This window comes from Coregonus clupeaformis, chromosome 12, assembly GCF_020615455.1.
Source record: "Coregonus clupeaformis isolate EN_2021a chromosome 12, ASM2061545v1, whole genome shotgun sequence".
NCBI lineage: Eukaryota > Metazoa > Chordata > Actinopteri > Salmoniformes > Salmonidae > Coregonus > Coregonus clupeaformis.
In genome coordinates, this window is record NC_059203.1 from 3551627 (window position 1) to 3565562 (window position 13936).

General features: G+C 43.3%; 1 protein-coding gene across 1 annotated transcript in view; it reads left to right on the forward strand.

Annotated features, from left to right (window-relative positions):
- The window catches only part of LOC121577960 (protein APCDD1-like), a 29658-nt gene extending 15860 nt beyond the window's left edge, over positions 1-13798 (forward strand). The window contains exons 2-4 of the mRNA XM_041891966.2: positions 4295-4472; positions 7428-7947; positions 11510-13798. Coding sequence (XP_041747900.1) covers positions 4295-4472; positions 7428-7947; positions 11510-12262 — 1451 coding nt within the window. The 3' untranslated portion in view covers positions 12263-13798. The remainder of the gene's footprint in view (positions 1-4294; positions 4473-7427; positions 7948-11509) is intronic.
- Positions 13799-13936: the final 138 nt, after the last annotated feature.

Sequence of the window (13936 nt, forward strand, 5' to 3'; positions counted from 1 at the left end):
GAACTACAGGACAAAATACAAACCCTCCAACCCAAAAAGGTCTGTGGTGTTGATGGTATCCTAAATGAAATGATAAAATATACAGACCACAAATTCCAATTGGCTATGCTTAAACTCTTTAACATCATCCTTAGCTCTGGCATCTTCCCCAATATTTGGAACTAAGGACTGATCACCCCAATCCACAAAAGTGGAGACAAATTTGACCCCAATAACTACTGTGGGATATGCATCAACAGCAACCTTGGGGAAATCCTCTGCATTATCATTAACAGCAGACTAGTTCATTTCCTCAGTGAAAACAATGTACTGAGCAAATGTCAAATGGGCTTTTTACCAAATTACCGTACGACAGACCCCTGCACACCCTAATTGACAAACAAACAAACCAAAACAAAGGCAAAGTCTTCTCATGCTTTGTTGATTTCAAAGAAGCTTTTGACTCAATTTGGCATGAGGGTCTGCTATACAAATTGATGGAAAGTGGTGTTGGGGGAAAAACATACAACATTATAAAATCTATGTACACAAACAGTGTGCGGTTAAAATTGGCAAAAAACAGACACATTTCTTTCCACAGGGCCGTGGTGTGAGACAGGGATGTAGCTTAACCCTCTTCAACATATATATCAGTGAATTGGCGAGGGCACTAGAACAGTCTGCAGCACCCGGCCTCACCCTACTAGAATCTGAAGTCAAATGTCTACTGTTTGCTGATGATCTGGTGCTTCTGTCACCAACCAATAAGGGCCTACAGCAGCACCTAGATATTCTGCACAGATTCTGTCAGACCTGGGCACTGACAGTAAATCTCAGTAAGACAAAAATAATGGTGTTCCAAAAAAGGTCCAGTTGCCAGGACCACAAATACAAATTCCATCTAGACACCATTGCCCTAGAGCACACAAAAAACTATACATACCTCTGCCTTAACATCAGCGCCACAGGTAACTTCCACAAAGCTGTGAACGATCTGAGAGACAAGGCAAGAAGGGCCTTCTATGACATCAAAAGGAACATCAAATTCGACATTCCAATTAGGATCTGGGAAAAAATACTTGAAGCAGTTATAGAACCAAGAATTATGGTTGTGAACCAAGAATTCACAAAATGGGACAAACACCAAATTGAGACTCTGCATGCAGAATTCTGCAAAAATATCCTCAGTGTACAACAAAAAACACCAAATAATGCATGCATAGCAGAATTAGGCCGATACACGCTAATTATCAATATCCAGAAAAGAGCCGTTAAATTCTACAACCACCTAAAAGGAAGCAATTCCCAAACCTTCCATAACAAAGCCATCACCTACACAGAGACGAACCTGGAGAAGAGTCCCCTATGCAAGCTGGTCCTGGGGCTCTGTTCACAAACACAAACAGACCCTACATAGCCCCAGGACAGCAACACAATTAGACACAACCAAATCATGAGAAAACAAAAAGATAACAAAAATACAGAGCAAACTAGAATGCTATTTGGCCCTAAACAGAGAGTACACAGTGACAGAATACCTGACCACTGTGACTGACCCAAACTTAAGGAAAACTTTGACTATGTACAGACTCAGTGAGCATAGCTTTGCTACTGAGAAAGGCCGCCGGAGGCAGACCTGGCTCTCAAGAGAAGACAGGCTATGTGCACACTGCCCACAAAATGACGTGGAAACTGAGCTGCACTTCCTAACCTCCTGCCAAATGTCTGACCATATTAGAGACATATTTCCCTCAGATTACACAGACTCACAAAGAATTCGAAAAACAAACCCAATTTTGACATACTCCCATATCTATTGGGTGAAATACCACAGTGTGCCATCACAGCTTAAATATTTGTGACCTGTTGCCACAAGAAAAGGACAACCTGAAGAACAAACACCATTGTAAATACAACCCATATTTATGTTTATTTATTTTCCCTTTTGTACTTTAACTATTAGCATATAATATGACATTTGAAATGACTTTATTATTTTGGAACTGCAATGTTAACTGTTAATTTTTATAGTTTATTTCACTTTTGTTTATTATCTATTTCACTTGCTTTGGCAATGTTAACATATGTTTCCCATGCCAATAAAGCCCTGAAATTGAATTGAACTGAGAGAGAGAGAGAGAGAGAGAGAGAGAGAGAGAGAGAGAGAGAGAGAGAGAGAGAAAGGGAGAAAGGGAGAGAGAGAGAGAGAGAGAGAGAAAGGGAGAGAGAGAGAGAGAGAGAGAGAGAGAGAGAGAGAGAGAGAGAGAGAGAGAGAGAGAGAGAGAGAGAGAGAGAGAAAGGGAGAGAGAGAGAGAGAGGGAGAGAGAGAGAGAGAGAGAGAGAGAGAGAGAGACAGAGAGAGAGAGACAGAGAGAGAGAGAGACAGAGAGAGAGAGAGAGACAGAGAGAGAGAGACAGAGAGAGAGAGAGAAGAGAGAGAGAGAGAGAGAGACAGAGAGAGAGAGACAGAGACAGAGACAAGACAGAGACAGAGACAGAGACAGAGACAGAGAGAGAGAGAGAGAGAGAGAGAGAGAGAGAGAGAGAGAGAGAGAGAGAGAGAGAGAGAGAGAGAGAGAGAGAGAGAGAGAAAGGGAGAGAGAGAGAGAGAGAGAGAGAGAGAGAGAGAGAGAGAGAGAGAGAGAGAGAGAGAGAGAGAGAGAGACAGAGAGAGAGAGAGAGAGAGAGAGACAGAGAGAGAGAGAGAGAGAGAGACAGAGAGAGAGAGAGAGAGAGAGAGAGAAAGACAGAGAGAGAGAGAGAGAGAGAGAGAGAGAGAGAGAGAGAGAGAGAGAGAGAGAGAGAGAGAGAGAGACTAAGAAGGACTAAGCAAGGGAAAGAAAGACATGACACCAAGAGGAGAATAGATATAGAAGCAGAAAGAGAGGAAGAGAAGGGTGGGTGGGCGAGGAAGAGAAGGGTGGGCGAGGAAGAGAAGGGTGGGTGAGGAAGAGAAGGGTGGGTGAGGGAAAGCAGGGTGGGTGAGGAAGAGAAGGGTGGGTGGGCGAGGAAGAGAAGGGTGGGTGAGGAAGAGAAGGATGGGTGAGGAAGAGAAGGGTGGGTGAGGAAGAGAAGGGTGGGTGGGCGAGGAAGAGAAGGGTGGGTGAGGAAGAGAAGGGTAGGTGAGGGAGAGCAGGGTGGGCGAGGAAGAGAAGGGTGGGTGAGGAAGAGAAGGGTGGGTGAGGAAGAGAAGGGTGGGTGGGCGAGGAAGAGAAGGGTGGGTGAGGAAGAGAAGGGTGGGTGAGGGAGAGCAGGGTGGGTGAGGGAGGGAGAGCAGGGTGGGTGAGGGAGAGCAACGTGGGTGAGGGAGAGCAGGGTGGGTGGTCTCTGTTGAAATTGTATGGATGTGGGCCTTGCCCCATCAAAGGCCAGTTTATACACATAAACGGTACATAACAATATGTGGGTATAGCAGTCGACAGAAAGATGGAGATTGCAGATGTGCATGCGTCAGATCCGTTATGCTAATAAATTGGAGAAAAATGTATTGCTTTTGGTAGGAGTCAATGCACCATGCTATCAATGTTTGTGTTTGCTACTCTTGATCGGGCTATGATTATTTCAACACTGGGAAAGTACATAAAAAGTGCCAAAGGGACTAATTCATCTAATTTAATCTCCTTAATTGCAGCCATTAGATGTAACTCTTTATCACACACACACGCACACAAACACACAAACACACACACTCCGACATATCCCCCAAACTAGAAAATGTAAGTTGCCGTTAGAGGCTAGCTGTTGGCTGATTGACGTGACCAGCTAACCCTAGAAGCTATCCTCTTGGTGCATGTGGCCAGGGTCTGATTCAAATCAACATATGGCCTATAATGGAGCCAGTCACATCTCATTACATGGAAAATTACAGAAACGTGAACCCAAATCTTGTTCGGACCTGAAAAAGGGGCGGACTGGGACCAGAAATCGGCATTTTGAACACAACGGCCCAGTGTTTTCCTTTAGGCCCGCATTATAAGCCAAGTTAGACAGGCCCACCGGGCTAAAAATGGACCAGCCCATATGGCATTTGCCTGAAATGCCAGATGGCCAGTCCGGCCCTGACCTGAAAAGCTCAGGGAGTGAATCATTTCCATTGGCTATTAGTTGTTCTGTATGTCACCCCCAATTTGTGATGGATGAGGTTGACAATCATCTTCCAAGCATATATTTTTGTGTTTCTGTTTCGTATAATAAACAGTACTCGGTGGATCGTTGATGTTACGTTTGAGATCTAAATTAGCTACTACAGATCCGAACTGTGTTTATCTGATTGAAATAGTGATAACCGGGAGTGTTCTTGTTTTCTTGGTTCTAGCTGTGCTTGTGTCAGGGAGCGAGCTCTGGGAGGTACCCACAGCCCCCTTAGGATTTTCATCCAACCATACAACCAGCCTGGAATGGGAGCCACAGTGTCAGTATCGCCACCTGCAGGACGGCGTCAGAATCACAGCCGACATTCCCCCAAAACTGGAGGGCAACTGGGTGTCAACCAGGCAAGTTCTCTGCATTGTCCAAAGAAAGGCTCTGAATAGTCACTTTTTTTCTAATATATCAGCTTCAGCCAGTGTTGGGGAAGCTACTCTGAAAATATAGTTTCCCAAGCTACCAATTACTTCACACTGGAAGAAGTTAAGCTAAACTAAAGTTACTTTGAAAAATGAGTTCACTATAAACTACTTTGTGAAAAATTATAATATCTAAATCTGAAATGTCATAGACTTACGGGAGTCCAGAGAGGACATGAATAAAAAAAGATTTACCGCGTTATGTCGAGATCACAACTTATTTATCTCATGTTCTCGACATAACAAAAATTGTTTTGTCGAGATCACGAGATAAACTCTATAAATAGGAGTGGAAGTATTAAAGATAGATTGACAGTATGGCAGAGGTGGCAGAGCCCACGGTGGATCAGTGCATACGTTTTTATTGATTACTACACTAAGGGATGTTACATTTCATGCTAACATCATGCTTTAATTTGTGTTTGGAGTTCATTATCAGTTTATAAGTTAGAATGTTAGCATGGTAAATGTCCCTTACCTTGAGCTAAGAGTTGGTGGGGGGTACTAAGCCCTCGTGGAGCATTTAAGCCCTGGACTATGCCTGACAGGCAACCCTGTCTCCCAACATGTGTGCCACCCACAAGACCACAGCCAATCGCATGCAAGCAACAACGCAGCTAACTTGGCTAGTCTTGTGAGCGAGCGAGCTAGATAGTTAGCTAGGTAGTCTTGTTAGCTAGATAGCTAGCTAGCTAGCTTGTTATCTATGCTTGTTGTTAGCAGTGGTGGAAAAAGTACCCAGTTGTCATACTTGAGTAAAAGTAAAGATACCTTAATAGAAAATGACTCAAGTAAAAGTGAAAGTCACCCAGAAAAATACTACTTGAGCAAATGTCTAAAAGTATTTGGTTTTAAATATACTTAAGTATCAAAAGTAAATGTAACTGCTAAAATATACTTAAGTATCAAAAGCAAAAGTATAAATAATTTCACACTCCTTATATTAAGCAAACCAGACGTCACAATTTTCACCCACTCTGAACTATATGCATCAGCCTATAAAGCACTGACCGCTAATCAATCAATCACATTTATTTATAAAGCCATTTTTACATCAGCAGTCACAAAGTGCTTATACAGAAACTAAGCCTAAAACCCCAGAGAGCAATCAATGCAGACGTAGAAGCACCGTGGCAAAGAAAAACTCCCTAGAAAGGCTGGAACCTAGGAAGAAACCTAGAGAGGAACCAGGCTCTGAGGGGTGACTAGTCCTCTTCTGGCTGTGCCGGTGGGAGATTATAAGAGTACATGGCCATTAAGGCCAGATCGTTCTTAAAGATGTTCAAACGTTCATAGATGACCAGCAGGGTCAAATAATAATCACAGTGGTTATAGAGCGTGCAACAGGTCAGCACCTCAGGAGTAAATGTCAGTTTGCTTTTCATAGCCAAGCATTCAGAGGGAGAGAGAGAGAGAGGGGGGTCATAACAGCAAGTCCGGGACAAGGTAGCACGACCGGTGAACAGGTCAGGGTTCCATAGCCGCAGTCTGAACAGCAGAAGAGCTTTACCTATGAAACAGCCTACAAGGTATCATCCGGACATCAGCCTCTGAGTCTGCCATTGAATCTGATCAGCCTGTCGGGAATGGAGCTCACCCACTCTGTACATTTAAATATTATCCATAAAACATGAAGGGTGCCTTATAATTGCATACATCAGTTATGCAAGCTAATAACCAGCATAGATAACAAGCTAGCTTGCTAGTTAGCTAGTTAACAAGATTACCTAGCTAACCTGCTAGCTCACAAGACTAGCCAAGTTAGCTGCGTTGTTCCTTGCATGCGATTGGCTGTGGTCTTGGGGGCGACACACAGCCTGGGAGACAGGACTGCCTGTCAGGCATCAATCAGGGCTTAAATGCCCCACGAGCCCATTGCGATCAAAGCAGCCACAGGGCTCCTTGATGAGGTGGTTATCATGCAACTGAACAAATAAATTGATAATGCGTGGTACTTTTGATTATCTCTTGATCTCAACAAAACAACTTTTGTTACATCGTGATGAGAAAATTATCTTGTGATCTCGACAAAACAACTTTTGTTATGTCGTGATCACTAGAAAATTATCTTGTGACCTCGACAAAACAACTTTTGTTATGTCGTGATCACCAGAAAATGATCTTGTGACCTCAACAAAACAACTCATGAGATAGATAAGTCGTGATCTCGACATAACGAGGGAACAATGTTTTTTTATTCAAATGTCCTCTCTGGACTTCCGTATAGACTACAAATTGCAAGAACACATCACTCTGGAGTCAGATGTTATTAACAGAATGTGTAGTTAGGCCTATTAAACACAAAAACGTTTCAAGCGAGAATTAGGAAGGTCTGATGCTGAGAAAGAAAGGAAATTCTTACCTACTTCACCCATATTTTATTTTTGTAAAAAAACTAAATAATGTGTAGTTCCAGTAGTTAGCAACATCGCTACATGGCGAAAAAGTCATTAACTACCGGAGACACTACTAAGAGTTGAATTTAGTTAAACTACCACCAAGCTACTGCAAAATGTAGTTAAATTACTAGTTGAACTACACGTAGTTCACTACTCCTGAACACTGGCTTCAGGTCATGTAACATGTCCGGGGCAACCAAATGTAATGATAAATAGGGAAGCTCTTCTATATGCCTTCTTTGGCTTTGTGAAGGTGCTGCTCGGTGTTGGTGTCCTCCCAGGTGATTAAGACATCATTGTTTGCGCAACAATTCCATATCGTGAATTGATATATCAATGAACCAATCATATATCCATCCATCCATAATTGTAGTAATTCATTAATCCATCCATCCATCCATCCATCCATCATTTCATTCATCCCATCGTTTCATTCAATAATTTCATTTCAACCATCTGTCTTCAATCTCTTCATCCCCTGTAGATGTGAAGTTCGGCCTGGCCCTGAGTTCCTGACCCGTTCCTACACCTTCTACCCGAGCCGCCTGTTCAAGGCCCTGCAGCACTATTACACTGACAGCGGGTGCGAGGAGCCCACCTACTCTCTGGTGGTCCGGGGCAAGCTCCGTCTGCGCCAGGCGTCCTGGATCACCCGGGGTGCCACCGAGACGGAGCACCACCTCCACAAAGTGGGCATCGTCATCCACAGCCAAGGCGCCATGCACCGGCCGGCCACCCGTCTACCCCATGTGTGTGTGGGCCTCACCCTGGGCGGCATGGTGCCCGGGCGCCTCTACGAGCTGTACAACGCCCAGGCAGGGAGGGACTGTCTGGGTGCCCTGGGGTTCTCAATGATGGAACTGGGCTTGGTGAGAGTGGAGACCCAGCATCAGCCCCATGGAGGTCTGGTTCAGGAGCTCTTCCTGGGGGACGTGCACACGGATTGGACAAAGAGGACGTACTATCGACCAGCGGGTTACCAGCAACCACTGCAGAATGCTATGGTGACAATATGAACACTCCATTAAGATAGTGTACAGTTTACTCCAATTAGGGGAGCGGTGGTAGGGTTAGGGGGAAATAATTAAGGAAAATATATGTAAATAATATATGTATATGTACAGTATACTCATTCAAGTGTTTTTCTATATTTATATAAAAAAAGTGTACCTTGTAGAATAATAGTGAAGACATCAAAACAATGAAATAACAAATATGGAATCATGTAGTAACCAAAAAAGTGTTAAACAAATCAAAATATATTTTATATTAGAGATTCTTTAAATAGCCACCGTTTGCCTTGATGACAGCTTTGCACACTCTTGGCATTCTCTCAACCAGCTTCATGAGGTAGTCAAGGTGTGTGTGTGTGTGGGGGGGGGATAGAAGATAGAAGATAGCCCTATTTGGTATAAGACCAAGACCATATTATGGCAAGAACAGCTCAAATAAGCAAAGAGAAACGACAGTCCATCATTACTTTAAGACATGAAGCTTAGTCAATACGGAACATTTCAAGAACTTTGAAAGTTTCTTCAAGTGCAGTCGCAAAAACCATGAAGCGCTATGATGGAACTGGCTCTCATGAGGACCGCCACAGGAATGGAAGACCCAGAGTTACCTCTGCTGCAGAGGTTAAGTTCATTAGAGTTACCAGCCTCAGAAATTGCAGCCCAAATAAATGCTTCACAGAGTTCAAGTAACAGACACATCTCAACATCAACTGTTCAGAGGGGACAGTGTGAATCAGGCCTTCATAGTCGAATTGCTGCAAATAAACCACTACTGAAGCACACCAATAAGAAGAAGAGACCTGCTTGGGCCAAGTAACACGAGCAATGGACATCAGAACGGTGGAAATGTGTCCTTTGGTCTGGAGTCCAAATTTGAGATTTTTGGTTCAAACCGCTGTGTCTTTGTGATACGCAGTGTGGGTGAACAGATGATCTCTGCATGTGTAGTTCCCACTGTAAAGCATGGAGGAGGAGGTGTTATGCTGTGGGGGTGCTTTGCTGGTGACACTGTCTGTGATTTATTTAGAATTCAAGGCACACTTAACCAGAATGCCTACCACAGCATTCTACAGCGATACGCCATTCTATCTGGTTTGGGCTTAGTGGGACTATCATTTGTTTTTCAACAGGACAATGACCCAACACACCTCCAGGCTGTGTAATGGTATTTTACCAAGAAGGAGAGTGATGGAGATGACCTGGCCTCCACAATCCCCCGACCTCAACCCAATTGAGATGGTTTCGGATGAGTTGGAAGGCAGAGTGAAGGAAAAGCAGCCAACAAGTGCTCAGCATATGTGGGAACTCCTTCAATACTGTTGGAAAAGCATACCAGGTGAAGCTGGTTGAGAGAATGCCAAGAGTGTGCAAAGCTGTCATCAAGGCAAGGGTGGCTATTTGAAGAATCTCAAATATAAAATATATTTTGATTTGTTTAACACTTGTTTGGTTACTACATGATTCCATATGTGTTATTTCATAGTTTTGATGTCTTCACTATTATTCTACAATGTAGAAAATAGTAAATATTAAGAAAAACCCTTGAATGAGTAGGTGTGTCCAAACTTTTGACTGGTACTGTATATATTTACCAAAAAATATATGGGGAATTGGAAATGATGCAGACAATTACATTGATGGAAGCTACAATCTATCTGCAATATTAAAGCTGATCTACCCCCTAAAATATATATACAGTGGGGAGAACAAGTATTTGATACACTGCCGATTTTGCAGGTTTTCCTACTTACAAAGCATGTAGAGGTCTGTAATTTTTATCATAGGTACACTTCAACTGTGAGAGACGGAATCTAAAACAAAAATCCAGAAAATCACATTGTATGATTTTTAAGTGTTTATTTTGCATTTTATTGCATGACATAAGTATTTGATACATCAGAAAAGCAGAACTTAATATTTGGTACAGAAACCTTTGTTTGCAATTACAGAGATCATACGTTTCCTGTAGGTCTTGACCAGGTTTGCACACACTGCAGCAGGGATTTTGGCCCACTCCTCCATACAGATCTTCTCCAGATCCTTCAGGTTTCGGGACTTTCAGCTCCCTCCAAAGATTTTCTATTGGGTTCAGGTCTGGAGACTGGCTAGGCCACTCCAGGACCTTGAGATGCTTCTTACGGAGCCACTCCTTAGTTGCCCTGGCTGTGTGTTTCGGGTCGTTGTCATGCTGGAAGACCCAGCCATGACCCATCTTCAATGCTCTTACTGAGGGAAGGAGGTTGTTGGCCAAGATCTCGCGATACATGGCCCCTTCCATCCTCCCCTCAATACGGTGCAGTCGTCCTGTCCCCTTTGCAGAAAAGCATCCCCAAATAATGATTTTTCCACCTCCATGCTTCACGGTTGGGATGGTGTTCTTGGGGTTGTACTCATCCTTCTTCTTCCTCCAAACACGGCGAGTGGAGTTTAGACCAAAAAGCTATATTTTTGTCTCATCAGACCACATGACCTTCTCCCATTCCTCCTCTGGATCATCCAGATGGTCATTGGCAAACTTCAGATGGGCCTGGACATGCGCTGGCTTGAGCAGGGGGACCTTGCGTGCGCTGCAGGATTTTAATCCATGACGGCGTAGTGTGTTACTAATGGTTTTCTTTGAGACTGTGGTCCCAGCTCTCTTCAGGTCATTGACCAGGTCCTGCCGTGTAGTTCTGGGCTGATCCTCACCTTCCTCATGATCATTGATGCCCCACGAGGTGAGATCTTGCATGGAGCCCCCAGACCGAGGGTGATTGACCGTCATCTTGAACTTCTTCCATTTTCTAATAATTGCGCCAACAGTTGTTGCCTTCTCACCAAGCTGCTTGCCTATTGTCCTGTAGCCCATCCCAGCCTTGTGCAGGTCTACAATTTTAACCCTGATGTCCTTACACAGCGCTCTGGTCTTGGCCATTGTGGAGAGGTTGGAGTCTGTTTGATTGAGTGTGTGGACAGGTGTCTTTTATACAGGTAACGAGTTCAAACAGGTACAGTTAATACAGGTAATGAGTGGAGAACAGGAGGGCTGCTTAAAGAAAAACTAACAGGTCTGTGAGAGCCGGAATTCTTACTGGTTGGTAGGTGATCAAATACTTATGTCATGCAATAAAATGCAAAATAATTACTTAAAAATCATACAATGTGATTTTCTGGATTTTTGTTCTCTCACAGTTGAAGGGTACCTATGATAAAAATTACAGACCTCTATATGCTTTGTAAGTAGGAAAACCTGCAAAATCGGCAGTGTATCAAATACTTGTTCTCCCCACTGTATATATCTTGTACATGCAGATCAAGGCAGGGATTTTAATGAAATGGTATCTCAGGACATTATAAAGAAATGTAGTCATTCTCTCTCTATCTTTATCTGATGTTGAATGCCTTCCATGGTGATAAACTAACTAACTCAAGCATAAAACTGTGTCCCAATATCCGAGCATACTATTTAGCATGTCTGGTCAATACATGGCTTCATATTAAGTAGCGTGCCATTTTGGATGACAGTTATATAATATAACCCTAACCATTACCTTAACATATTTATTTCCTCCAGCACCACATCCACCCCTGCCCGGCGTGCGCCCTGGTGTTCCGGGCTTCGGAACAACGCCCCCCAGTGTTTCCCCGTGTCCCTGCATCGGCCCCTCCATCTCTGGACGGCCGCTGGGTGAGCCAACGCTGCGAAGCCCGGCCCGCCGTCCTCTTCCTCACCCGAGACTTCACCTTCCGCCCAGATGAGCACTCCTGGGAAGGCTTCTACCGCCACTACTCGGACCCCTCCTGCAGCCAGCCCACCTTCACCCTGCAGGCCTCGGGCCACTACGCTCAGGGAGACCCCTCGGCCAAGGTGGCGGGAGGCACCGAGTTCGTCTTCAAGGTGACCTGGGTCAGTGTCACCATCCTGGAGGGGGCCACGGCCAGGGTGCTCAACGAGACCCGGCGGGGAAGCTGCGGGAAGGCGGGGGGCTGGGAGGTGGGGGTGGAGCAAGACGTGACCCCCACGGATGGGTGTACCATCCTGGGGATCAAGCTGCCGCACAAGGAGTACGAGCTGTTCAAGACGGAGATGGACCATCGACGGCGCCCTCTGCTGTTCATCGGTGAGAGGCCGACGGATGGCTCCAGCCCTGACCGGCCCCAGAAGAGGCCCACATCTTACCAGGCCCCCATGGTGCATTGTGGCGAGGAGGACGCCCCCACGTCGTATCACCACACCAACCAGCTCAAGCTAGCAGCTAGTGGAGCCAAGAACCTGCCATGGCAACCAAGCTTTGTCCTAGTCCTGGTCTCTTTAGTGTGGGTTTGATGCTGTGTGTTCTAGAGACAAACTGAACGATGGCGGAACTGCTCACAGTGTATGAGGAAGCTCCATGTGCTCCTCCTCAATATCAAGATAACGGCAGACCACATAATAGATGGCTTTTCAGGAGAGAATGATTTGTAAAGGATGGTACTCTAACTATGTTCAGCAACCTGAACATGTCAATCATATGACAATGACATCAGCAGTTTTGATGCTCTTGACGTTGTGTAAAAGTAAACTGATGAACATTCAACAAGTGTCAACAACTGTCATTCCGATGATATTCCAGTGAACAATATGTACAAGAAAACTGTACATACACTGACTGTGTATACAAGTTGCATATCTATCATATTATATACCATACATGCATCACTTTGTTTTCTTTTACACCAGAGATGCCTTTTGGCAAATGCTTAAGACTCATCAGAGCTCCTTTCTCAAAATAGTTATTTTCCCTTCAAATTACATAATGTAGTATATTTTCTAATAAACAAAGGACAAAAAAAACAAGACCAATATTGACTTCAGATTGTGCAAATCAGGAACTGGATATCAAAGAGGAAACACAAACGTGTGTCTCATCAACAGCTCCTAATCTAATGTGTTCATTTTTGATGGAGGAAAACCACACCTGACAAGTGCACTAATTGGACCCTAGTTTACAATGCTATCCTACAAACCATATTTATTGTCATTGTTAAATTAATTGTTATATTAAAAGGGAAGATATTGCTGTAATTATTGCATTGTTTTTGTGTTTTTAAATGTTATTTACAGTCTGTCCTGCTTCTTTCTCGTATTTCTAAATATCTACATCTATCATATTGATTTACTAACCAGCTGCATGAGAAATCATTTCTATCATGGTACATTAAAGTCAATCTTCTAAAATAAAAAAAGAGCTGGCTGTGAAATTAATAATTAATAATGATTGTGACATGAATAATAATGAATCATAATAATAATAATAAAGAATATTTAAGAATTGAGTGTGAAATATTCATCCTTAAGGCGAAACAGTCACTTCAGTACTACAGTAAATGCTGGATTCTCCAATCTAACAGGCTTTCCAAACAAATGGTCCAAGTTTGAAAGCCCAGATGCTAGACATGAGTGCTTCCATGTGAGAACTAACTGTCATCTGGCTCACACAAGAAGCATTGCTATCTAGCTCTAACTTCTGGAGCATAACTCACTGAGTAAAACACAGAGTAATATCTGGTTGGAGGCATTTGATTAGAATGCTCACAGTTAAGCCAGCCTATAACACAATGTACCCATACTCTGCAAAAGGAAAATTATTGCGATTTGTAAATAATGTAGATAATATTTTAGCTAGAAGATAATTTGTAATAGACAGGAAACTTGGGTAACACTTTATAATAACTGTCATGAATTAACAATAAATCGTGTAACTAAACTTTTAAGTATTTCATTATTTGTAAACCTTTATAAACAATTATAAACATTATAACTGTATGATGTATGACGATTTATACTGAAAAAAAATATAAACGCAACATGTAAAGTGTTGGTCCCATGTTTCATGAGCTGAAATAAAAGTTCCCAGAAATGTTCCATAAGCACAAAAAGCGTATTTCTCTCAAATGTTGTGCACAAATTTGTTTAAATCCCTGTTAGTGAGCATTTCTCCTTTGCCAAGATAATCTATCT